This window comes from Phacochoerus africanus, chromosome 10 (assembly GCF_016906955.1).
Source record: "Phacochoerus africanus isolate WHEZ1 chromosome 10, ROS_Pafr_v1, whole genome shotgun sequence".
In the NCBI taxonomy this organism is placed as follows: Eukaryota; Metazoa; Chordata; class Mammalia; order Artiodactyla; family Suidae; genus Phacochoerus; species Phacochoerus africanus.
The window spans coordinates 47,498,074-47,523,429 of NC_062553.1; the positions used below are offsets into that span (position 1 = coordinate 47,498,074).

At 41.9% G+C, this 25,356-nt stretch overlaps 1 protein-coding gene across 2 annotated transcripts in view; it reads left to right on the plus strand.

The window, feature by feature from the left end:
- ETFDH (electron transfer flavoprotein dehydrogenase) overlaps positions 1 to 25,356 on the plus strand; it is a 54,591-nt gene that overhangs the window by 20,742 nt on the left and 8,493 nt on the right. For both annotated transcript variants that reach the window (XM_047799676.1, XM_047799675.1), the window contains exons 2-12: positions 4,176 to 4,316; positions 4,735 to 4,964; positions 6,325 to 6,406; positions 7,062 to 7,180; positions 9,991 to 10,068; positions 15,690 to 15,836; positions 17,273 to 17,413; positions 18,873 to 19,016; positions 21,902 to 22,070; positions 23,858 to 24,040; positions 24,308 to 24,529. In XM_047799676.1, coding sequence (XP_047655632.1) covers positions 4,176 to 4,316; positions 4,735 to 4,964; positions 6,325 to 6,406; positions 7,062 to 7,180; positions 9,991 to 10,068; positions 15,690 to 15,836; positions 17,273 to 17,413; positions 18,873 to 19,016; positions 21,902 to 22,070; positions 23,858 to 24,040; positions 24,308 to 24,529 — 1,656 coding nt within the window. The remainder of the gene's footprint in view (positions 1 to 4,175; positions 4,317 to 4,734; positions 4,965 to 6,324; positions 6,407 to 7,061; positions 7,181 to 9,990; positions 10,069 to 15,689; positions 15,837 to 17,272; positions 17,414 to 18,872; positions 19,017 to 21,901; positions 22,071 to 23,857; positions 24,041 to 24,307; positions 24,530 to 25,356) is intronic.

Consider the following 25,356-nt stretch of genomic DNA (forward strand, 5'->3'; position numbering starts at 1 on the left):
TTAGTCGGAGTTCCCATCGTGGCGCAGTGGTTAACGAATCCGACTAGGAACCATGAGGTTGCTGGTTTGGTCCCTGCCCTTGCTCAGTGGGTTAACGATCCGGCGTTGCCGTGAGCTGTGGTGTAGGTCGCAGATGCGGCTCGGATCCCGCGTTGCTGTGGCTCTGGTATAGGCCAGTGACTACAGCTCCGATTCGACCCCTAGCCTGGGAACCTCCATATGCCGTGGGAGTGGCCCAAAGAAATAGCAAAAAGACAAAAAATAAATAAATAAATAAAAATAAAAAATAAAAATAAAAATACCATGAGTCAATCATAAATGATTACCCTGATAAAGAAGAGTATGAAAAGGACTCGTAGTCAACAAATATTTATGCATGTGTAGGCTAATACTGGGATTTAGCATACAAAAAGGAAAAGACAAATACTTTAGGAGTATTCTATCTACTGGGGAATACAGACAGCTAAAAAACGGTATTTATGTTTATACTATTTTTTTGGTCATTATCCTAAAAAGAAATCTCCTCCCCATTAACAACCACTCCCCAGCCCCTCAAGACCTAGGCAACAACTAATCTATTTTGTGTTCTATAAGTTAGTCTGTTCTGAATATTTCCAGTACATAGAATCATATAATATGTGGTATTTTGCAGCTGGCTTCTTTCACTTAACATCATGTTTTTAAGATCTATATGTTGTAGCATATTTCATTACTTAATTTCTTTTTATTGCTGAATATTATTCCATTATATGGATATATTGCTTTTTATTTATCTACTCCCTAATGGACATTTGGGTGGTTTCTACTTTGGGGCTGCTATGAATAATGCACCTATGAACATCCATGTACAAGTTTGTTTTCTTTTATCTGAAGTATAAACATACACTATAAACTGTATATTTAACGTTTTCAGGGACTGCCAGATTGTTTTCCAAAATGGATACACCGTTTTACATTCCCACCAGCAGTGTGTGGGTTCCAGTTTCTCCACATCCTCACCAATACTTGTTTTTTGTTTTTTTGTGTTTTTAATTTCTGAAACATCTTGTCTTTTCACCAGTTCTGGTTATGATCTCTTATTGATTATAACCATCCCAGTGGATATAAAGTAGGATCTTATTGTGGTTTTGATTTGTATTTCTCTTATGGTTAATGATATTGAGCATCTTTCCGTGTGCTCATTGGCCCTTTGTTTATCTGCTTTGTGGAAACATCTGTTCAGATTTTCTGTGTGTTTTTTAATCAGGTTATTTGTCTTTTTATTATTAGGAGTTCTTTATACATGTTAGATAAAAGTCCCTTATCAGATATATGATTTATAGATACATTCTCCCCTTCCGTGAGTTCTTTTTTTCCCTTTGATGGTATCTTTTGAAGACAAAATGTTTTAATTTTGATGAAGTACAGTTTACATTTTCTCTGTAGCTAAGAAACCTTTGCCTAATCCAAGGTCACAAACACATACACCTTTTTTTTTTTTTTTTTTTTAAAGATAGCACAGAGTTCCCATACAACTCTCATTCAGAGTTCCTTTTTCTGTTCCAGGACCTAGTCCAGGGCTTTCAGTTGTCATGTCTCTCATGTCAAGTCTGCTTCACTGCCGCACTTCTGCTGTCTTTTCTTGTCTCTTTTGACCTTGACCCCTTCAGTGAGTCAGGCACTTTTTTTTTTGGTCCTTTTTAGGGCCCAGCATACGGCATATGGAAATTCCCAGGTTAGGGGTCAAAACACCACAGCCATGGCAATGCAGAATCTGAGTCATGTGTGCAACCTACACCACACACAGCTTGTGGCAATGCCAGATCCTTAACCCATTGAGCAAGGCCAGGGATCAAACCCGTGTCCTCATGGATACTAGTTGGGCTTGTTACTGCTCAGTCATGATGGGAATTCCTGTCAGGCACTTTGTAGGACATCCCTTGATCTGAGTTTGTCTGGTGATTGCTCACGCTTGAACTCCAGTTGTGGGTTTGGGGGAGATACACCACAGAGCTACAGAGCCCTTCCCATCATATCAAGTCAGACGTCTGTGATATCGGTGTGTCTTGGTAATATTAAACTTAATCACCTGGTTTAAGTGTCTGTTCTGTTTCTACGGTCTATCACTATAATCCTTTATGCTTTTTCTTTTAAAATCATTGATCAAATGGAATTCACTTTGATATAAGGAGAGAGGTATTCTTTTTTCCAAATGACTTTCTACCTATCTCTGACCATTTAATGAGGAACTCTATCTTCTTCCTGGTTTGAAGTGGCATCTTTATCATATACCAAATCCCTGTGTGTCTACTTCTGTCTACTTCTGAACTCTGTTCTGTTCCTTTGATTGTTTTATCCCAAATATCATTTCTTATATGGAGCTGCTCCCAAGGGAGGATTCCCTGTCCTTCTTTTATTATGGGAAGGATGACAGTGGTGAGGAGCAGCAGAGGAGTGAGTGAGAACCTGAAGATAGAGGAGGGAGTGATGGAAGGTATCATGACATAGGTGGTTGGCTGGTGGGAAGGAGGCCTGGTGGTCCAGGTGGGAGGAGAACACTGAGGGAGGAGGAGAGACATCCCCTCTGTTATAACCTAAGGGGTTGAACAAGGATGGACACAGTGCAGATGGCCTCAGCAGTCATTGCCAGGAACTAGGAAAGTTCCCACCTCACTGCTTCTGTCTTTCTGAGCTGTGATACGTGGCATGTGATGTGCTGGATTTCTGATGAGGAAGGGAGGAGAGAGAGGAGGGCGTTTAAGGACAGCAGTGATTGGGGCTCCCTGATGGCTCAGTGGCTTAAGGATCCAGCATTGTCACTGCTGTTGCATGGGTTTGATCCCTAGCCCAGGAACTTCCACATACTGCTTATTCAGCCAAAAAAAAAAAAAAAAAGACAGCAGAGGTTTCATGAACACTGCCATAGATAAATCTTTGCACACTTCTCTTTATTTCCATAAAATTCTACTCACTAACTAAAAGAATATTTACATGTTTGAGGCACTCAGAAAATATTGCCATATGGGAGGGTCAGCAATATAAAAGGAAGCTGACCATGAAACACAGTTTGCCCACATTGTCCCCGCGTAATCAATGCTACCCCTTATTAACTCTCAAAGGTATCCAGTTTAAATGATAAATGATGTGGTCATCCTATTTATAGGTTAAGCTTGACATGTGACAAGTTGAATAAATTAGTTTATTAGATACTTTTAAAATGTTATCATTGGAAAACTTGCTTTATGAAAAAAAACTAACTGAACTGTTCACTAGGAAATAGTACAGTCTGTTTCAGTTTGTATCCCAACTAATAGCTCCATAGTATAGACCTAAGGATCCGCTGACTGTTGGTGTGGCCAGAAGATAAACTCACGACCAAATAGAGGGCAGCTCTGGACTCACAGAATCAGGCCAGACAGGCCCCTAGTGGTCACCTCGTCCCCTTTTTGTTTCTTTGGATGAGAAAGCTGAAATATACAGCAGTTAAGTGATTGGTTTAAAGGGTTTTTTTTGTCTTTTTTTTGCTATTTCTTTGGGTCGCTCCCGCGGCATATGGAGGTTCCCAGGCTAGGGGTCGAATCGGAGCTGTAGCCACTGGCCTATACCAGAGCCACAGCAACGCGGGATCTGAGCCGAGTCTGCAACCTACACCACAGCTCACGGCAATGCTGGATCGTTAACCCACTGAGCAAGGGCAGGGACCGAACCCGCAACCTCATGGTTCCTAGTCGGATTCGTTAACCACTGCGCCACGACGGGAACTCCTGGTTTAAGATTTTAGTGCTAATTAATTTAGTCTTTAACACTAAGCAGAAAACAGATCTGATACCCAATCCCAGATTTTTTTTTTTTTTTTTTGCTTTAAAAAAGTTTTTTTCGGAGTTCCCATTGTGGCGCAGCAGAGATGAATCTGACTAGGAACCATGAGGTTGCAGGTCAATCCCTGGCCACACTGAGAGGGTTAAGGATCCAGCCTTGCCGTGAGCTGTGGTGTAGGTCGTAGACACGGCTCGGATCCTGTGTTGCTGTAGCTGTGGTGTAGGCTGGCAGCTGTAGCTCCAATTCGACCCTAGCCTGGGAACCTCCATATGCTGCGGGTACAGCCCTAAAAAGCAAAAATAATAATAATAATATTAAAAGGTTTCTTCAATCCACTGAAGAAAACTAACCAAATAATGATCATCATTTTTGTACAGCATATCAGTGCTTTAATGCCTTAAAAATTAAGAAAAATTATCTACCTCTGTGTGCTACAAGATGGTCCTCAACTTCCAATGTGCCTCGAATTACTACCCACTACACTATTTATCCCCGGGATCAGGACAAGCGATGGGAAGGTGAGTAATCATTTGCATAAAATTGTTAAGACTTCTCTAGATACTTTGTATCATTTCGTGGGGGTAAATATTTTATTTTTCATGAGAGTGTAAAATCATCTAATAACATAACTTTACCAAATCTGTTACATATTAATATTTAGATAAGCAAATATTTGCAAACTTAGAATAATAAGTCTCAATAATGAAAGTTGGTTTGTGGAAGCTAAAATAAAATATGTTCTCGAAGAGAGCCTAAGAGAACATTCAACTAAGACAATAATATGCTTAGTATAATTCTCATGCAGAGCAGAGGGGCAATTTCCATAAATAATTGCTCTAAAGGATGGCGGATACTTGGAATCCAGCCTGTGATGTGATTAGGTCATAGTCATCCCAGAATCTTAATGCACTTTTATTAAACACTCTTCGCTCCCAGGAGTGAACATGGAGAGGTTCGCAGAGGAGGCTGATGTAGTGATAGTGGGTGCCGGCCCCGCAGGGCTCTCCGCAGCTACCCGGCTGAAGCAGCTGGCGGCCCAGCATGAGAAGGACCTCCGTGTGTGTCTGGTGGAGAAGGCTGCTCAGATAGGGGCTCACACGCTCTCCGGAGCTTGCCTGGATCCACGCGCTTTCGAAGAGCTTTTCCCAGACTGGAAGGAGAAGGGAGTATGAAATGTTTTTGTATACCAGATCTAACCTTTATTGTCTCTGTTCCAATTAAAAGGTCATGGATGAAGTTCCCATTGTGGCTCAGTGGTAAAGAACCCAAGTAGTATCCATGAGAATATGGGTTCCATCCCTCACTTTGCTCAGTGGGTTAAGCATCTGGCGTTGCATCAGCTGTGGCGTAGGTCACAGATACGGCTTGGATCCCGAGTTGCTATGGCTGTGGTGTAGGCTGGCAGCTGTGGCTCCAACTCGACCCCTAGCCTGGGAACCTCCACATGCTATGGCCCTAAAAAGCAAAAAAAACCCCCAAAGGATTATGGAAAACTTATACATAATTCTGTCTCTTAGAGGATAATTGTAGATATAAGTTTCTATTTAAAAAGGGCTCAATATTGAATCATATCAAATATAGTTGTAGTTTTAAGATACTCATTTTTATTTAATGCCTTTTACATGTTGTATTTGTGTACTGGGCTTAGAAGAATGCCATCTCTTTGAGATCTTTGACTGAAATAGAGCATTTTGATTTTGAGGCTGTTTTGTAATTTATTCCGTAGATATTTATATCATTGTTTTTAAGAAAGTATTCTGTAACTTTCCTGAGACATTGCATTATCTAAAGCCAATGAAGATAATTTAATTTTCTAAAGAAATGCATTAATAATTAAGGCCTCTCATAACCTAAGCAGAAAAGGCCCTGGCATGATACACAGAACCACAGCTAGTTTTATTGTGCTCATAATTTGCACGGCCTTGGTTAAAATCTCATATTCTGTATATCTCAGATTTTTCTTCTGTATTATGGGTTATATTATATTACATCTCTTACCTTCAAGGTTAGAATATCCAGTATCTGTGAATATACTTTGTAAAGATGTAAAAAACAAAATTCAGCTGAGCAAATGTAAAGATCAAATTGGCTTTATTCAATGACTCATGAACCAGGCAGTATCCCATCTAGCAAAGAGAAAGGGGCTCCAGAGAGCTGCAGAAGAGGAAGGGTTTTTAAACAGGCAGAAAGGGACTGGGGCACGGAAGTCACAAGCAGAAGGGTTATTTCAGGCTCTGTCACCTTCAGGCAGGGACTCCAGGCGGGTGACCTCACCAGGACTGGTGGTGAGACTGACTGCTTAAGATCACATTTCTAGGAGAGGCTGGAGCTGAAGTGAGGTTAGGATTAAGGCTGGAAGATTCTCATGCATCTCAAAGAGATAGAGCATTTCCAAATGAAGTGGTGAAAAAAAGTGAGGAGCATACTCGCCTTTTTGTTTTGACAGTCTTTTCTTGTTTGGATTTATCCTCTCTGTAGATACAGATCAACTATAAACGTCCTTTGCTTGCCCTCTTTTGTTTCCAGGCACCACTTAACACTCCTGTCACAGAAGATAGATTTGGGATTTTAACAGAGAAATACAGAATTCCTGTGCCAATTCTTCCAGGTAAGGAATGATAACTATTTGTAGCATTAAGCAATTGCACAGCTGGAAGGAACTACATTCTACCTGGTGAAACCCCTTCCTTTCACAGATGAAAAAAACTAAGACTTACCTGAAATTTACAGCTAGTTTGTGGAAAGGAAGCAGGAGGAGCACCCAGTTCTCCCAGCTTCTGGTCTAGAAGAATGCAGGTAGTCCTGTAAGCCAGCCAAGAATAGTTCTGTAACATTATTTTCAATGTAATAATTTGTACGCCAGACCAAAATTGTTAGAAAATAAATTGAGGAGTTCCCATTATGGCTCATTGGTAACGAACCTGACTAGGATCCCTGGCCTTGATCAGTGGGTTAAGGTTCTGGTGTTGTTCCGAGCTGTGGTGTAGGTCGCAGACGCAGCTCGGATCTTGCGTTGCTGTGACTGCAGTGTAGGCTGACCCCTGTACCTCCAATTTGACCCCTAACCTGGGAACTTCCATATGACGAGGATGTGCCCCTAAAAATCAAAGAAAAGGAAGAAAAGAAAAGAAGTTGGAGTTAAGATACTATATATATTTCTATAGAAACTAAACATTGATTAGAAGTTTTAAGTTTAGTGTTTATGGTTTTGAGATGTTTTACCACTAAACGGTCAGACTTGCAAATTAAGCATGTGTCTGTAGGTCTTCCAATGAACAACCACGGCAACTATGTGGTCCGCCTGGGACACCTGGTGAGCTGGATGGGGGAGCAGGCAGAAGCCCTCGGTGTGGAAGTGTACCCCGGCTATGCTGCTGCAGAGGTTGGTGCAGCTGCCCTTTGTGTTTACAGGAAGCCATCTCTCTGTCTTTTCAGTGTAAACTGAGAATGGTACAGAGGTAAAAAAAAAAAAAATAGGTGTTTTAGAAAAGCTGTAGGTAGGATTTTAGAGTTTGAAGAAATCCTAACAAGATCTAATACAGAGAGTCTTGAATTCCTTGAACTGTATCCACATCGAGTGACTGTGCAGCTTATGACATCGAGGATGACAAAAGTCTGACATTTGGATTGTTGGTACTATTCCCTCCTTAAATTGAGTGATGTTTATTTACTGTTTTATAGCTGGTAGAGCAAATCTGTGCCCCCTTCCAAGGACAGCTCTCCAACAATCATTACACCTTGTTCTCCTTCCCCGCCTTCACTCTGGTGTTGCTGAAACTGACAGCATTATTGGTCTGAACCCAGCCTAAACCCAGACTGGGACTTGAAATCACAAGCTGGGACTCAAACCCAGCCAAAACACAGATTGGGACTTGAACCCAGTCTAAAACCCAGATTGGAGCTTAAACCCACAGTTTTAGATTTGAATCACTCATCCGATGTCTGGACTTACTGAGGTTCAGGTTCTTTATACCTCCACAGTAGAAGGAATTCAGCAAGAGACAAAGTGATAGGCAAGAAAGAGACTTAAGATAGGACACTTATGAGAGATGCAAGAGGGCAGGCAAGGAGGCTCTGCCCCAAGGATCAGGTGGGCTACGGGGGTGGGGATGGGAAAAGACAGCTTTTTCCAGTAGTAGCTCCTCCTTGGTATCCAGTCATAGTGCTTATTCAAATCAGCAGAAGAGTGGGACACAAACTCCTGACCCTGGTCTGAACCTGAAAGCAGGCTTCATCCCATCCCCCAATCAATGACCTGAGGCAATTCTCTCACCTCCACTAGTCAAGCAAGGCTGCCTGTTCTGATGCCCCTCTTGAACAGTTATTAACTTAACCGTGATCTCCTATGATCTCCTAAAGTCCCCTAGGTTTCCCTCTCTATCTATGGTCCCTTACTGGGACTTCTGCAACTACCTGTGCCTACTTCATCCCTATCATTTCCTCTTTCCCAGGTTCAGTATTCTCCTTTCTTGCAACCACCATGTTGTGTGCATGCGTGCGTGTGCAAACACACACACACACACATCTTGAGTTCCTTTGGTATATTCTCTCTCATTGCCCTCTTCCAAATGCATTCCCTTTTTTATCCCCTATCTAAGTGGCACCCAGAATGAGTAAACTACTTCATAGCTGGTATACAGAAGGGCTGTTAACCTGCTTCATTCTAGCAACTGTTCTTTAACTATTTTGGCAGCCACATCATTCTATAGATTCTCACTAAGTATTGTTGGGGATATTGTTAAAAATAAAATCTCCTGCCCACCCAGAAAAATCACCTCTACAGATTATAAAGAGTGAAACAGTTTTATTATTAAATGAGCATTAAACCAAGACTGCAGTGTATATTACAGGCCGTCTGCTAAGGAGGTTGCCGAGACAGAAAGAAATCTCGCCCTTTTACGTAGCCAGGCAGATACAGTCTATTACATACACATTAATTGTCTTTATCCAAAGGAATACTAAAGTTTCCTGTGTCTGTTTTGTAAGTGGGAAGTGACACCTCGGAGCCAGGTGTGCAGTCCCGACTCCTGCAGAGACAGGGAGACGGGACAGTGTCCTCGACATGTTTCACACGTGTCTCCCAGGCCCTAGGAAAGACATTGCTGAGATGCAGATCTGGCTGCAGTCTAGCTTTGCTTTGAGCATGAATTCCAAGTATCTAAGACCAAGAAAGGGTTTACAGTTTAGTTTTCTAAAGGAAATTCTGAAAGAATCTGGATGGGAGAGGGAGTTCACTTGTTTGAGGCACCAGGGAAAATTCAAAAACTTTGTTTTTTACCCTTACAGGGCACAAATCACCTGAATCACATGGGTCCCTGTGCTATACTTGCTGCTACTAATTCTGTTTTCCCAGTTCATACGTATTCATTTGGGTTTGCACATCTCCCATTAACTGTTCTTGAATCACAGTCAAAGTCACACGCGTAAGTGATTCGTAGCATCCATGGGTTTTATTTTTTGAGTGTGTATGCTCGAGTACACACACACACACTTTAATAGCCCTGACACCTCCCTCCTCCTCAGTTTTTTTGCTCTGAGGCTATAGGTCTAGGTCACGGCCACATCCTACTGTGGATTTATTTTATGGAATCATCCCCATGTCTCCATTGCTGCTCCTTCTTGTTTGGCCTTCCCACCTGCTGCTTCCTACTGTGAGGGTTTCATGTACAATTCTTTCCTATCCAAAGAGTGTTTTCCTCTAGAGGAAACAGAAACCAAGTAAGAGAGAGAATTATTTCTTATCTTTAGCCCCTCACTGTTTTGTTTGGTTTTGAGTCTCAGCTCACCAAGGACAGAGGCTTTCCTGACACTGTCCTTGTCCCCGCTATGTGGTGGTCCTCGTCTGTCATGGGCCCTGACTCCAGGTTCTCTGTGCATTTTGACCTCTAGACTTGGCAGAGGGCCTCCTGTGGAATCTTTCTGGCTTCTTCAGTGCCCTCTGTAGCAGCTCCTCCTATTCCTCTTCCAGGGTTGGGGCATTTCCTTCATTTCCAGCTTTTTGAGCTGTGTTCTGTTGTATCTTGAAGGAAGCACCTTAAAAGCATGTCTCCTTTTTTGCCCAAACATTCTTATGTTTGCATCTCTATTATCTAGAGAACAAGTTTACCTTCTAAAAAACCGTAGGCAAATTGCCACTTCTTTTCAAGGCAATTATGAGTCCTGAAGTGATGATGAAATATGTTTTTATTCTAGATCCTTTTTCATGAAGATGGTAGTGTGAAAGGCATCGCCACAAACGATGTAGGGATACAGAAGGATGGGGCACCAAAGGTAAACGCGCTAATAGGTGCTTAGCAAATCGACAAAAAAAAACTCACACTCGATAATTTAGTCTTGCTACAAATTGCACATTAATTACCTGCATGTTAGAATATAATTATTAATATGAAATTTTACTGTTAAAAAATCTAGAAACATGTTTGAACTAAAACATAGTTTAGGCAAGTAGATATAACGTGCTTAAGAATAATTTTCTTGGAGTTCTCCTCTGGTAGAGCTAGTTAAGGATCTGGCATTGTCACTGCAATGGCTCAGGTTGCTGCAGTGGCAAGGGTTCAGTCCCTGGCCTGGGAGCTTTCCCACACCATAGGCATGGCAAAAAAAAGAATGATTTTCCTAAAAAATAAAACATCACTCCTACAAATATAAAGCAAACATGTCAAGGATTTTATTTCACTCATTAATTAACAAGGAACTCACTAAGACGTTACAGCCAGTTGAGAGAGAGTCAGAAAACACATGATGGTCACTGGTCAACTGCTCAACCACCTCCACAGTGCACTATTTTGCACCATTACCATCAGTAGTGCCACTCAAGTCTTTGACAGGATTTTGACATCTTTGGTAAGTATAAAACTGATCATCTTCCTTTCATTCAAAATAAGCCTAGATGACCTTCTGGTTTTCACAACTTGTATTTTCGAATTTGTCAACGAAGAGCTCTTAAGACATGGATCTCACGCCCTGTGAGTTCCTTGGAAAGGACCAGGAAGAAAATAACTTGCTTTCTTGCAAGACCAAGAACAAAATACTTTGGTCAATTAACTTGTTTATTCATGTGTGTTTGTTTATTGTCTTCATTCCTCAACTAAATTAGAAGCTCCATGAAAGCAGCGACTGTTGAGGGTCACTCCCATGCTAGCATAGTGCCAGGTAATGTCAGGCCCCCAGCAAAAATTTGTCAGCTCCTAGTATGTCGTTCCCTCGGCCATTCTAGAACACAAGTGGACATCTAGTCTGGTCTCCTCCCTCCTTCTTGCTTAGAGACAAGCAGGTAGCAAAGCTCTCTCATCCCAGCTGTTTCGTTATTCTGTCCTGGTGTCTTGACTGGCCACACCAGGGTCCTGTAGCAGGGCCCAGGAAGCTTCTTTTTAACAAGCCCCCAGGGATTCTGACACACAGCCAGGTTTTCAGACAACTGTTTTCAATCCTGTTTCTCATAATGTGCACCTGCAGCACAGAAAGCCAAACTCAGGGCAGGCATTTGCAGCATAGTCATCATCTACCACAGGGCCCCAAGCAAGGGCCTGGGAGACAAGCCTCGGATTCACTCCAGACTGGTCTTTGAGCTGGAGGTGTTTTAAAGCGCAAGAATAAAGAAGCTGGGATTAATCATCATCTCATGATACTTCTGTGACATTTCTTGCTCTAGTTTGGGAGTCAGAACATCTCTGGTTTATGATTCCCCAGCTCAGAAGTCTGTGAGCTCGTCCTGCCCTGGAGAAGCCACCTGAGTCTGTGTGTTTAATGATCACATCTGTCCTAGCAGCATCCCTACGTGAACCCTATCACCAATGACAGCAGTTGTAGTCATCTGACTCTGCTTGATTAGTATTGAGTTAGCATAGGATTGAGGTCACAGGGACAAAAAGGGAACACCATCCTGGATAGAGAAATTAACCATAAACTCAGGAAGGAAACCTGGTTTTAGGGGGACTCAGTAATATAAAAGATTATTGTTCTTCCTATATTCTTTACAGTGTTGCAGAAAAGCTATTCTTTTCTGTATTAGGATAATTTAATTATAAATTGTATTTTTATTCTTTAAAGTTTCTATTTTTAACATTACAACAAAATCAAAACCCCCAAATCCTCCTATTCTCATATTTATTTGTGTGTGTGTTGTCATGATATTTGTTCAAGTGTATATTTTTGTGTTTTGTACCTTATGGTTGTAAAAACATCTATATTTTATATATTGTATTTGTGAAAATATAGAAGCACAGATGGGTACAGTGGAGTGTTGGTCACGTGAACTCCAGAATCTTAAGTTTTCAAAAAATTACTTTGGTAGGACAGGTTTGGAGTGGGAGGACCAAGGATGGATCCTGTGTGCTCTGCTCTCTGCTCCCCCCTAGCCTGGCACCAGGCCCCCTCCTGCCAGTTCACTGCACACTCTTGTGGGTCAGACGCCTCCACCTGCCCGGTCAGTGCTCAGTTTTCTGAAAGGCCATTGGACTTGGCCATTCACACCACCTCCTCTTGTTTTCCTTGTGTGTCTCAGGCCCCTTCTGCCACCTTTGCAGGCCCTTCCTCTTCTCCCTATCCTTGGAATATACAGGTGCAGGGCTTGAAGCACCTCCCCGCCATGTCCTAGAATCATGTGTCCTATTGCTTATTCATTAGCTCTAATCTTAGGTCTACTAGGCACCTTACTGTAAGAATTCTGATTTGGAGATTTTACGTTTCAAAGGTTGACTGCCCAGGGTTAGATGGCTGTCAGGCAGTGAGGCTGGGATTGGAACATGGGCAGCATAGTCCCAGGGCCTGCCCCTTGAACACTGAGGGGCATGTTGTCTCTAAGAAGCAGCAGAAATGTACTAGGGAGCATTTGAGTTCATCAAGATTGAATTGTGGAGTTCCCGTCGTGGCACAGTGGTTAACAAATCCGACTAGGAACCATGAGGTTGCGGGTTCGATCCCTGCCCTTGCTCAGTGAGTTAAAGATCCGGCATTGCCGTGAGCTGTGGTGTAGGTTGCAGACGCGGCACGGATTCCGCGTTGCTGTGGCTCTGGCATAGGCTGGTGGCTACGGCTCCGATTCAACCCCTAGCCTGGGAACCTCCATATGCCGCGGGAGCGTCCCAAGAAATAGCAAAAAGACCAAAAAAAAAAAAAGATTGAATTGTTTTATAAGTGGTGCTGGGAAAAGTGCATGTCCACCAGGAAGCAGATACAGTTGGACCTTCATTTTGCTTTTTAGGGCTGCACCTGTGGCATATGAAAGTTCCCGGGCTAGGGGTCGAATTGGAGATACAGTTGCTGGCCTACACCACAGCCACAGACACAGCAATGCTAGATCCTAGCCTCATCTGTAACCTACACCACAGCTCGTGGCAACGCTGGATCCTTAACCCACTGAGCAAGGCCAGGGATCGAACCCACATCCTCGTGGGTGCTAGTTGGGTTCGTTACCACTGAGCCACAAGGGGAACTCGTGGACCTTCATTTTTTTTTAAAGATTCTATTGATTTCTTTTTTTTTATGGACATTTGAGATGCAATAGTTTATTTATTTTTTGTCTTTTTGCCATTTCTTGGGCCGCTCCCGCGGCATGTGGAGGTTCCCAGGCTAGGGGTTGAATCGGAGCTGTAGCCGCCAGCCTACGCCAGAGCCACAGCAACGTGGGATCCGAGCCAAGTCTGCAACCTACACCACAGCTCACGGCAACACTGGATCCTTAACCCACTGAACAAGGCCAAGCATCGAACCCGCAACCTCATGGTTCCTACTCAGATTCGTTAACCACTGCGCCACGACAGGAACTCCTCTATTGATTTCTTAAAACAGTTTTTAAAAAATCCCATTGTGGCTCAGTGGTAATGAACCCAACTAATATCCATGAGGACATGGGTTCGATCCCTGGCCTCGCTCAGTGGGTTAAGGATTCAGTGTTGCCATGAGCCATGGTGCAGGTTGCAGACACAGCTCGGATCCTGCATTGCTGTGGCTGTGGCATAGGCCAGCAGCTACAGCTCTGATTCGACCCCTAGCCTGGGAACCTCTATATGTTGCAGGTGCAGCCCTAAAAAGAAAAATGAAAAAAGTGACAATTCACAGAAGAGCAGACCCAGGCGACCGCTAACCGTAAGGAGGTATTTCGAGATTTCTCCAAAGTCCACGGCCTCAGCGTCATCTCAGAGAGGCCTTTCCTCTTCACCCAGCCCAGATATCTCCCTTTGCTTCTCCCGTCCCAGTACCCTGTGCTCTGCCCGCAGGACTAGGTCACATTGTACTTATTAAACAGCCTCTGTGGCTTGCCTAAGGAGAAGGGATGTGCCTCTTTTGCTCACCTCTGTATCCCCAGCGCCTAGCAGAGAACCTTTCACACTGGAGGCACGAGTTACTGTATCTTGAATCAAAAAGAAAAAGATGATGAAAACCGTAGTCAGGAAAATGCAATTTAAAATAGCAGTGAGTTAACCCTATACTTAGCAAAACCATAAAAGGAACAGGTGTGTCTGTCACTGGCTGGGTATAGGGAAAGGGCCTTCGTATATGCTGCAGGTGGAAGTATTAATTGCTTCAGGCTTTGGGGACAGCAGTCTAAGAATATCTAATAAAGTAAAAATAGGTGTGTGGAGTTCCCATTGTGGTTCAGTGGTAACGAACCCGATGAGTACCTATGGGGATGCCGGTCCCATCCCTGGCCCCGCTCAGTGGGTTGGGAATCTGGTATTTCCACGAGCTGTGGTGCAGGTCAGACTCGTCTCAGATCCCAAGTTGCTATGGCTGTGGTGTAGGCTGGCAGCTGCAGCTCCAATTCTACCCCTAGCCTGGGAACTTCCATATGCCACCAGTGCAGCACTAGAAAGCAAAAAAAAACGAATGGAGAAATATCGGGAAATATGTATTTCATGAGAGATTTTCCTTCTTATTCTATATTCCTTTTTTCAGTGGCAACCCTGTGTCAGAGATAAGTGCAAAAAAGAGCAATTAATACTTTGATTGTAGTTTTGTTTTTCCCTAGGAAAAAAAATCTAAATTTTACAATATATATCCAGCAATAGAGAACAAAATTAAAATGAAAAAAGCAAGCAGCTGAAGAGTATATTATGATCCTGTTTGTGTTAAAAGGATGCAAATAGACTCTTTGTAGGTTTTTTTCATGGAAATTTCCTGACTTGACTCAAGAAAGCTATCAATAGTGTTTTTTGCTTTAAACCATGGGACTAAAAAGTCAGGAACAGTGGAGAAATTGCCTTTCACTTTAAAAAATGTTTTTGCTTATCTAAGTTTCAGGTATCTGGCATTATCATTCAACATCTGTGTGTACTGGACAGCGATGACCACCACAAGTCTGGTCACCCTCTGTCACAACACACTTGACCCTCACCCATGCCATCCTCCCCCCTTCACTTCTCACTGGATATTCATTTGTGAATAACTGGGGGGGTGGGGATGAGCATACTTTAGTTGTTTTTTTTTTAATTCTTACAAACTTAACCATGCAGTCAAGTACTTGTGAAGTAAAAAAAAATAAATAAATAAAGGGAGTTCCCGTTGTGGCTCAGTGGTTAATGAATCTGACTAGGAACTATAATGTTGCGGGTTTGATCCCTGGCCTCACTCAGTGGGTTAACAATCCGACGTTGCCGTGAGCTGTGATGTAGGTCACAGACGTGGCTCAGATCCCGTATTCCTGCGGCTGTGGCTGCAGCTCCAATTAGACCCCTAGCCTGGGAATCTCCATATGCCATGGGTAGGGCCCTAGAAGAGACAAAAGGGAAGAAAAAAAAGAAAAAATTAGATTCTACTTATAATAGTACTTAGTTTTATTCCTGATATTATGTATTTGCACCATTTCTTTTTTACCTGGATGATAGTTCAGTTCAAAACTGAATGTTCTGTAGATCATCACAGTTGCATTTTAACATGTTTTTATTTCTTAGACAACATTTGAGAGAGGGCTGGAACTACATGCCAAAGTCACAATTTTTGCAGAAGGCTGCCACGGACACCTGGCCAAGCAGCTGTACAAGAAGTTTGACCTGAGAGCCAACTGTGAGCCCCAGACCTACGGGATCGGGCTAAAGGAGGTACCTGGCTTTGGTGTTGGAATCTGAATTTTGAAAGATGAAGCTTACATTCATTTGTATTGTCATGTAGTTTATAATACTGATTTAACTTTTCAGTTGTTATGTATATGTATGTATGTATTTTTTGCCTTTTTAGGGCTGCACCCTCGACATATAAAAGTTCCCAGGCTAGGGGTTGAATGGGAGCTGTAGCTGCTGGCCTACACCACAGCTGAGATCCTTAACCCACTGAGCGAGGCCAGGGATTTGAACCTGCATCCTCATGGATACTAGTCAAGTTCGTTACTGCTGAGCCATGACAGGAACTCACTCCAGTTGTTATATGTTTCAATGACTTGAAATGTTCATAATGACTGAAAATATTTGGGATGTTTTTCAAGGGGCTAGAAATATGACTAATCAGATTCCTCTATTTAAATTTTATCTGCATGTTCTAAGTGTTTTTCAAAGTTGATTGAAATAAGTCTTAAATTTGAAAATACTTGTAACAGTGATTTTTTTTTTTCAGTGTAATGCCATCTGCCTGATAGGACTTGACCTGTTAATCCATATGCTGATTATTAGATAACCACATCCTACAAGAATTATTTACTCAAAATTATAATGCAAAGATAATTTAGTTTATGAAATATACACTCAACCATAGTATATTGATCTGAAGCCTAAAATTTAATTAGGCTAAGTGTTGTGTATTTTCTCAGTTTATACAATTTCTAGTCTGTTTTCCCAAACCTCAGGTTTATTAGTGTAAAAGTTTCATTGTAGTGCTTTTGTTTAAATTTTCTTTAGGGTAAAGCTCAGAAAAGTTTAAATTCTATATAATTAGATTAATTATGTTGTGAAAAAGGGCCTAATTGTTTTGGTAGATTGTGCATAATACTATGTGATGGTGCATAATATCAGATTTTTAGATAATATTTCATATGGAAATTGTTGTTTAAAATTTAAAACTTACCTGAGAATAGAATAGTCAGTTTCCTTCAGTCGGAGAGAGGGTAGTGCAGGACAGGGTAAGCTTTTTTACTGAAGAATAACACCTGTCCTATAAAGTCGCAGCCCTGAAGTGCAGGGCCCAGATCATTTTTATAAGGTGAGCACACCTGTGAGAGCACCACCTGGATCAAGGTGTGTAGCTCCTTAACCAGGACCCAGGAGATTCCGTCATCTCTTCAGTGGCGTTTCCTATAACTACATGAATGAGTAAATGCCTTACCAATTGGAGAATCTAATTAACATCTTAAACAGTTCATAACTTTCCTCCAATTCATCCTGATACATTTGATGTCCTTTTCTGGGATATATGAAGTACCTTTTTTGTGTTTCTCTTACTACAGCTTTTCCATTGTAGCTTTCATAAATAAGACATAAAACTTAGCAAATTTTATACATTGAAGTGAGAAAACATTTAAATAATACTCTGGGACCTTTTTTTTTAGCTATGGATTATTGATGAGAAGAAGTGGAAGCCTGGGAGAGTGGATCACACTGTGGGCTGGCCCCTGGACAGACACACTTATGGTGGCTCTTTCCTCTACCATCTCAATGAAGGGGAACCTCTCGTAGCTCTTGGCTTTGTGGTAAGTTATACGCCCAGTATGGAAAGTCCCACTGTGGGAGTCATTGGTGTTACAAAACTAGTTGTTACAAAACCAGGCTTTTGAATCTGGAGAGTGTCTGATGCCTCTCATTTAAAGCTGAGTCTGTCCACATGTCAAGTGCTTCTGACTGTTGTTGACATTAGTCTGCTTTAGCACAGGCAGCTTTGCTAGCAGTATCTGCTATATGACAGGCACTGTGCTAGATCCTTCCCTGAGAATTCTGTTCCATAAAAATTCTCTGAAATCAGTTTTTCCTTATTTTACTGATGGGAAAACTGAAGTCCAAACAAGTTACATGGTTACCCAGACACACCCATGAAAGTGACAGAGGCAGGAGACATGCCCAATTCTGCCTTGACTTTTTTAAAAGCCTATGTGCTGTGGCCTGCCACACTGACAATGCAGCCAGTACTGGCTCTGGACCTATAACTTTTTTTTTGGCTTTTTAGGGCCGCACCTGTGGCATATGGAAGTTCCCAGGCTAGGGGTTGATTCGGCACTCTAGCCGCTGGCCTACGCCACAGCCATAGCAACAAGGGATCTGAGTGACCTACACCACAGCTCACAGCAATGCTGGATCCTTAACCCCCTTAGCAAGGCCAGGGATCAAACTCACATCCTCATGAATACTAGTCAGGTTCGTTAACCACTGAGCCACGATGAGAACTCCTGAACCTGTAACTTTTTAAACCAAGAGCCTTTTCTCCCTTTTGGTCACTTACGTCTCTGCAGTAAATTACATCTTGAAAACTACAAGGAATGGAACAATAATATGAGTTTGTGCGCCTTACGGCTGGTGGCAGCTTTACAGTTTAATGTCATCATGAGACTTGTATATGACACATTGTCAAATTTATGCATTATTAGTGTGTTCAGTGCATGCCTTTAATTTTTACAGTGACAATCTTTTCAAGGCAAAAAAAAGTTTGATTATTAATTTCAGCATTTTGATGATGCCATGTAAAATATAACCTCCAATATTCTTTGCCCTCTTTTTTTAAATATGATTACCTTCTGTTTCTTCCTTTTGCATCAGTAGTACTACATAGAACTTAGAGTTTATTTGCATTTGGTATCGATAAATGAATAACAAATTATTACAGCTCCTTTTGTAGAAACATAATGCAAGACACTTACCTACAAATATTCTTCTGATTAGGACCTTGATTTACAAAGCACAATGATTTATTAATATGCTCTAAATTTTTTAAGTTTTGCCAGTTTACAAACACGTGGTATTTTTATTCCAAACAGATTTATTCAGTTATTTATTTTCCAAACAGATTTATTCAGTTATTTATTTAAATTTGGGTGACTGCATACACTTCTCCAAGTACTTTCCGTACAAGAAACTTAATGTACATGTTTTCTGATAAATATTACTCACGTTAGCTTGATATAATTTGAAATGTGTCTAATTTAAATTGAAAATTTTCAGGTTGGTCTAGACTATCAAAATCCATACCTAAGTCCATTTAGAGAGTTCCAGAGGTGGAAACACCACCCCAGCATCAAGCCAACATTGGAAGGTGGTAAAAGGATTGCATATGGAGCAAGAGCCCTCAACGAAGGTGGCTTTCAGGTGACACTTCCCACTTTATTATTCCTTATTTCTGTGCTATCAGTTCATTGTTGAAACCTAATCTTCTATTCTTTATCTAAAGCTGTTACATTATCTCAAAGAAAAAATTTAAATATCTAATAAGCAAAGCACCCTGGTATTTATAAAACTGTACCATAACCAGAGTTCAACAAATTACATCATGAATTTTGTTTTAAGGATGTATTGATTTCTAGAGACAAATTCATGGGCTTTTTTTTTTAGTTGATTGGGGAGGCTGGTTTTTAACCAGAAAATTTAAACTATGTGATCCAAAATATTTTCCTTTATTCCTTAGCTGCCAGGAAACTCAAGGACAAATGTAGTTTTCAGCAAAGATAATTTTGACTACCCATTAACATCCATGCCCTTCAGGTGGCTTTTGTTAAGTTTTTACCCTTAATTGTCTTACGTTGGTATATTTTCGAAATAAATCCTATCCAATGCAGTTAATTTATTGTTACCTACTAATTAAACAATGAAATAAGACTGAGATGGCTATGATAAAAGCTAGTAGTACTGTTGTGGAAATAGTATTAAACAGGTAAAATGATCTAAAAATCAGCTCTAAAATTTACACCAAATCATTTGGTTGAGTTATTTAACTTCTCTGATCATATAAAATAAAGATGATCCCATCTGTCTCTAATATTCTAAGAATCCAGAACTATTTTAGAAATTGGGTATCTTTTTAAACTGTTGTGTAAGTAACAGATCATAGGAAACTGGGGAGAAAGGTTGACAACCTTTAAAGTGAAGTTCTAAATACATTGCTACTCCAACAATAATTCGTAAAATCATGGCTAAATTGTAAATGTAATCACTGGAACCTTAAAATAACACTGTCTCTAAGTTGCTATGGGGTTACCTCCCTTGGGGTTGTTTTTGTTTCTAGAATATTCATTTGCAATAATATTTATTAAATTGCATATGTTCAAGCTCATTAAGCTCTTTTGGGTAATGCGCATAATACCTACTGCCAGCAGAATTCTACTTTCCAATTTATAGTGTACAGGCTTCTGTATATTCTGTAGCACATAGATTTATATTTACAGCACCTGCCTTGTGTGCCTCAGTGTCTCAGATGATCTTTAGATCAGCAGGAAGAGGTGACCCTCCACACACACACACACACACACTTTTTACTTCAATTTTCTGATTTAATTAGTCAAAGACTCAGAAACATACTTCCATTAAGTTTTTGAAGACCCTTAAGAGGCAAAAACTCAGAACATTCAATTTTATTTTGAGCTAACAAATTTTGCATGACTTTTTATTTCCCTTTCTTCAGTCTGTACCAAACTCACCTTTCCTGGTGGATTTCTAATCATTTAGCCCAGTTTAATGGATGTCGCAGGATGCAGCATTTCTCAATGCACTGTTTCCTTGCTCCCTAGTTCCTTACCAAGATGCCTGGCTTCCAGTAACACTGCCCATGCAGGCGGGATCCCCCCAGAACTGGAAAACACACATTTCCCTATGAGCCATCACATTCTTATTCTTAGAACTTAGGCACCCATTTGAAAGAATCTGCACTAGCAATTCTTGTCCTTTTATTAAACTTCAGTCTTCTGGTTCCTTTTTGTGGCGGGCGGTGGGAGCACATCCATGGCATGAGGAAGTTCGCAGGCCAGGGATAGAACCTGCAGTGCAGCCGTGACAATGCCAGATCCTTAACTCCTAGGCCACCGGGAAACTCCTCGTCTTCTGGTTCTTGAACCAGATTTGGGATTAGCAAGGCAATCATTTATTTGAGAAGAGCATTGTCGTTTTCCAGGTGCCTAACCGTTCCCTTTGTTTTCAGCTCGTAGCATTCCAGAAAGCCCTTGTTCCCTGTTGTCAACTCCGTGATCCTGATTCCTTGCTCCTTTAGTCTGGTGGTTCTGATAGTGAGTTTGGTCTAAGAACCACAGGACACTCATTCCCCATGTGTCCTGAGAAAGGGCCTGGGCCCCGACCCTTCTTTTGCCAGCACTCCTGCTGCCACACCGCCTTAGCGTCTCCCACCTCCCCCTCCCACTTAGAACACTTAAGGGATGGTGAGCTGTGTGTGGCCATGGTCCCCTCACCATGGCAGCCATGGCAGTGGTCTCCTGTCGACCCCCTCTCCTCTGAGTCCCTCAGCACCATCAGCCCTTTCCTCAGCAAAGACCCGTGGCTTACTCTAGGAAGCCTCCAGAGGAGAAAAAGTACAGAAGGAAAGAGCAGCTCCCCTGGCTCTCTCTCTCCCTTTTCAGGTTAGAGATGACAGTACATTTGGCTGTGCAAACAGTTTATAATTTAGCTGCTACATTACCTTGTCTTTCATCAGAAATGTATACTGAGGCCCAAACAACCGTCTTAATATTTATTTTGGAAATTCAGCGTATTCTTGGGTTAATTAAAGTGTTATTTAAGGCAGTAGTTAATTGTGGGTGATGCCATGGTTAGGACCTAGGTTTCCATCCCTAGATATCACAGTAAAACAAAGGGTAACATCCTTTGTAAATCACGTGTCACCCAGAATGCATATAAAAGATCATAATTTAGATAATAGCCATTCAGGTTTAGGGCTGTTTTTAATTATGACATGGCTATGCATAAATAAAACTTTTAAATGTTAATGCTCCGGTCTTAAATCTGTGCTATGTAGGTAAGTCATGGGGAGGGAGGCGGAAATAGTCTTAATAGAAAAAGAGTAGTAGTTCTGATCTGCATTTTTAGTGGAGAGGGGAAAACTGCCCTTGCTCTGATTTTTCCCTTCACTGTATTCCCTTTCATGTAATTTTTTTCTATTTTTCCCTACAGCTTTAAAAGAGGTTATAATTTGGAGTATTCGGTTTTGTTCAATTTGAACTAACAGATGCACTTTGTTTTCATCTCCTCAGTCTATACCAAAACTCACTTTTCCTGGGGGCTTACTGATTGGGTGCAGTCCTGGTTTCATGAATGTTCCCAAGATCAAAGGGACCCACACAGCAATGAAAAGTGGAATTTTGGCAGCAGAATCTATTTTCAATCAACTAACTAGTGAAAATCTCCAATCGAAGACAATAGGTAAGAATTTTCTACTTAGACTCTAGAAAATTGTTGGGTTCTTCACTGGGACGTTTAAAAAGAAGCCATTTAAACCTACATTCAGTGTGTGGTTAGAGGATGAAAATACAGTTAAAAGTCATGGTGGTCTCTGTGTTTACTTCATTGAGCATTAAAAAACACACAGTCTTTACACAAAGCATTGAGACGTGTGTTGGACAAGGAAAGCTATGTGACCACTCAGTGTCAGACTTTTGGCCATTCTGTTTCATGCCCCACCTCCCTACAATTGAGTTCAACCTGATGAACTGTGCGTCCTCACAGGCACCACAGCCCTTTCCTCCCACACAGCCATTTGGGCCAAAGGCTCCACAGTGCCTTCCTGCAGCCCTTCCCTTAGCAGGCCTGCAAGCTCAGGGCTCCTCAGGACCCTGGTGCTGCCGGGGAGGCATGGCCAGCACTGCAGCCCAGTAAATATGCGCACACACACCACACACCCACACAAAACACAGACACATACACACACCACACACACACACAAACACACGTACAACACACCACACACGCACGCACACACTCCCAGCCCTCTCCCTTGCACTGTTCTCGTCCATGGTGACTATGTAATGTACTTATTTATCAGTTTTGTCTCCTGCCTCTTGGATGGAAAACTCCAAGAGCAGGGACCTCATTCACTGTGAATGATAAACATCAGTAAGCAACTCAATACATGCTTGGTAAATAAGCCTTCTTCCCTAGAGTCAGGTAGCAAATGTCCTGACAGACAGGAGCCCTCAGCCCATCACATTTTGAGGTGTCCTCGGAGAAGCAGAGGCCCTGGTGTGGGGAAGAGCTGAGGTGAGCACGGCGTGCGGTGGAGGTGCTGGGCGAGTGCTGGACCTTTGTCCGATTTCTTGCCAGCTGTGCTCACTTTTCACACAAGATAGGACTGGAAGCAGGCAGGTCAGCAAGTTCAGGTTGAGGGTCAGAGCCCCAGGGAGGGGATGGTGCCAGGAACCACTTGGCTGTGCAGCTCACAAAAAGTCAGCGAGAACAAACACATCCTGTTAAAAGTAAAATGCGGGCACCAGGCTTTATATATATCCTTCCTAGGGCTGCCACCACAAAGCACCTCAAACTAAGTGGCTTATGATGAGTTTATTCTAAACTCTGCAGGCAGCAATTTGAAGTTGAGGTGTTGGCAGGAACATGCTCTGTCTCCAAAGTCCTCAGGGTGCAGCCTTCTTGCCTCCAGCTTCTGAGTGCCCCAGGCCTGCCTGGGCTTGTGGCAGAACCACACCAGCCTCTGCCTGCGTCCCACCTGCTGTCCTCTCTGTGCCTCATAAGGACACCGGTCATTGGATTAAGGGCCCAATCTACTCCAGGAAGACCTCATCTTAACTAATCACATCTGCAGTGACCTTGTCCGGACCCACTCAGAGATAACTAGGGCCTAGCTTTCAAAATAGCTTTCTGGAGAGGAACACAGTTTCAACTCCTAACCGAAGTGTCTCACTGATAAGTTATTCAATTTCTCTCTTTTATAGGGAGCATAAACTCTTTTTATCTTAGCTTCCTTTCCAGGTTCACTGAATTTTGACACTAGTTTTCCATGCTACCAGTATGGCCTTACTGCCTGTTAACATATATCAAAGGGGCACTGAAAGATTCTTCAAGTGTGGTCTTAGACGACCACCTGCCTTTTAAAAGTACTAAGAGTTATCAGTTATTTCAGCAGCAAAGTACCTTGACAGTGTTTCATGCTCCTTGAGGCAGTTTTGCACTTACTATTTCATGTTTTTTATATAAAGGACTCCATGTAACTGAGTATGAGGACAACTTGAAGAACTCATGGGTGTGGAAGGAGCTCTACTCCGTCAGGAACATCAGACCATCCTGCCACGGGATCCTGGGTGTATATGGAGGGATGATTTACACTGGAATCTTCTACTGGATATTCAGAGGGATGGAGCCATGGACTCTGAAACATAAAGGTAATTCAGCCTCTGGGAGACAACCAGGAATGGGATCCGGTGAGTAGTAAAGAAAAGGAACTTCTTCACTTCAGTGTTTTAAACTTACTTTATTAGAGAAATGATGAATTCAGTATCTTCAAAGGGAACAAGGTATCTTTGTTATACGAGGGCTAAAGTCTTATTTCCTTAGTATGATACTTACAAGTTTTTATTAAAATGTCTAAGGAAGTACTTTAAAATAAGTGTTACATTTTTATTAAAAAATCTTCCCCCAAACTCTGTAAGGTTCTGACTCCGATCAGCTCAAGCCAGCCAAGGACTGCACCCCTATTGAGTATCCAAAACCAGACGGACAGATCAGTTTTGACCTCCTGTCATCTGTGGCTCTGAGCGGTACTAACCATGAACATGACCAGCCAGCACATTTAACCCTGAAGGATGACAGTGTACCTGTGAACAGAAACCTGTCCATATACGACGGGCCTGAGCAGCGATTCTGCCCTGCAGGTAAGTACATCATTTCCATCTGCTCCTTCACTTGCTTTAAACGTGTCATAAATATGCTTCCATCATTTTAAGAAATTTCTTTCTAATGAATGACTCCTACATCTAGGTCCCTTTTGAAAATTCGTTATTCCTGTGGTTCCTACTCTAACCAGCAATGTTGAAGTAGTAGAACTTTGTGTTAAGCCTAATTCAGATAGCATTTCCCAAACAAGCCTTTCTCTGTCTACCCTCAGCCCAATGTTAGGGTTGGTAATGTAAAACACCAAACACCTCTATCCATGGTCATGTGACTTAAAAGAGTCATTTGTCACAGCTGCATACATACGTGTACACACACTCATGTATACATACATATACACAGTATGTACATAGCCTAAAACACAAATCATAGCCACATTTAGCTCAGGGAAATAGGCCCAAACTTTTAAATTCATCATGAATATTATGAATATTGTATCTAGAGTGCTGAGCTTGCAGCTAAAACTCCACTAGAAACTGGGTTTCAAATGATGGTAGAGTGGTACTTAGACATGTGAAAATCAGCACCTCCGGACTGGGAATAGATATAAGCTTCAGGACTGCAGGGACCTGGACTGTCTTTTCACTTTATTTCCTAATCATTTCTGTCATCACACTGGGTTGTAAACCAAGGGTAAGGGCTGGATCTGTTTTCTCTGCAGCCACAGCCCACACACACATATATACAGGCAGACCTTGTTTTATCCCATGTCTTAGAAATGGAAAGCCTGTGGCAATCCTGCGCAGAGCAAGCCTACCAGTGACTTTTCTAACACTTGCTCCCTTCCCATGTGGTGATTCTTGCAAAA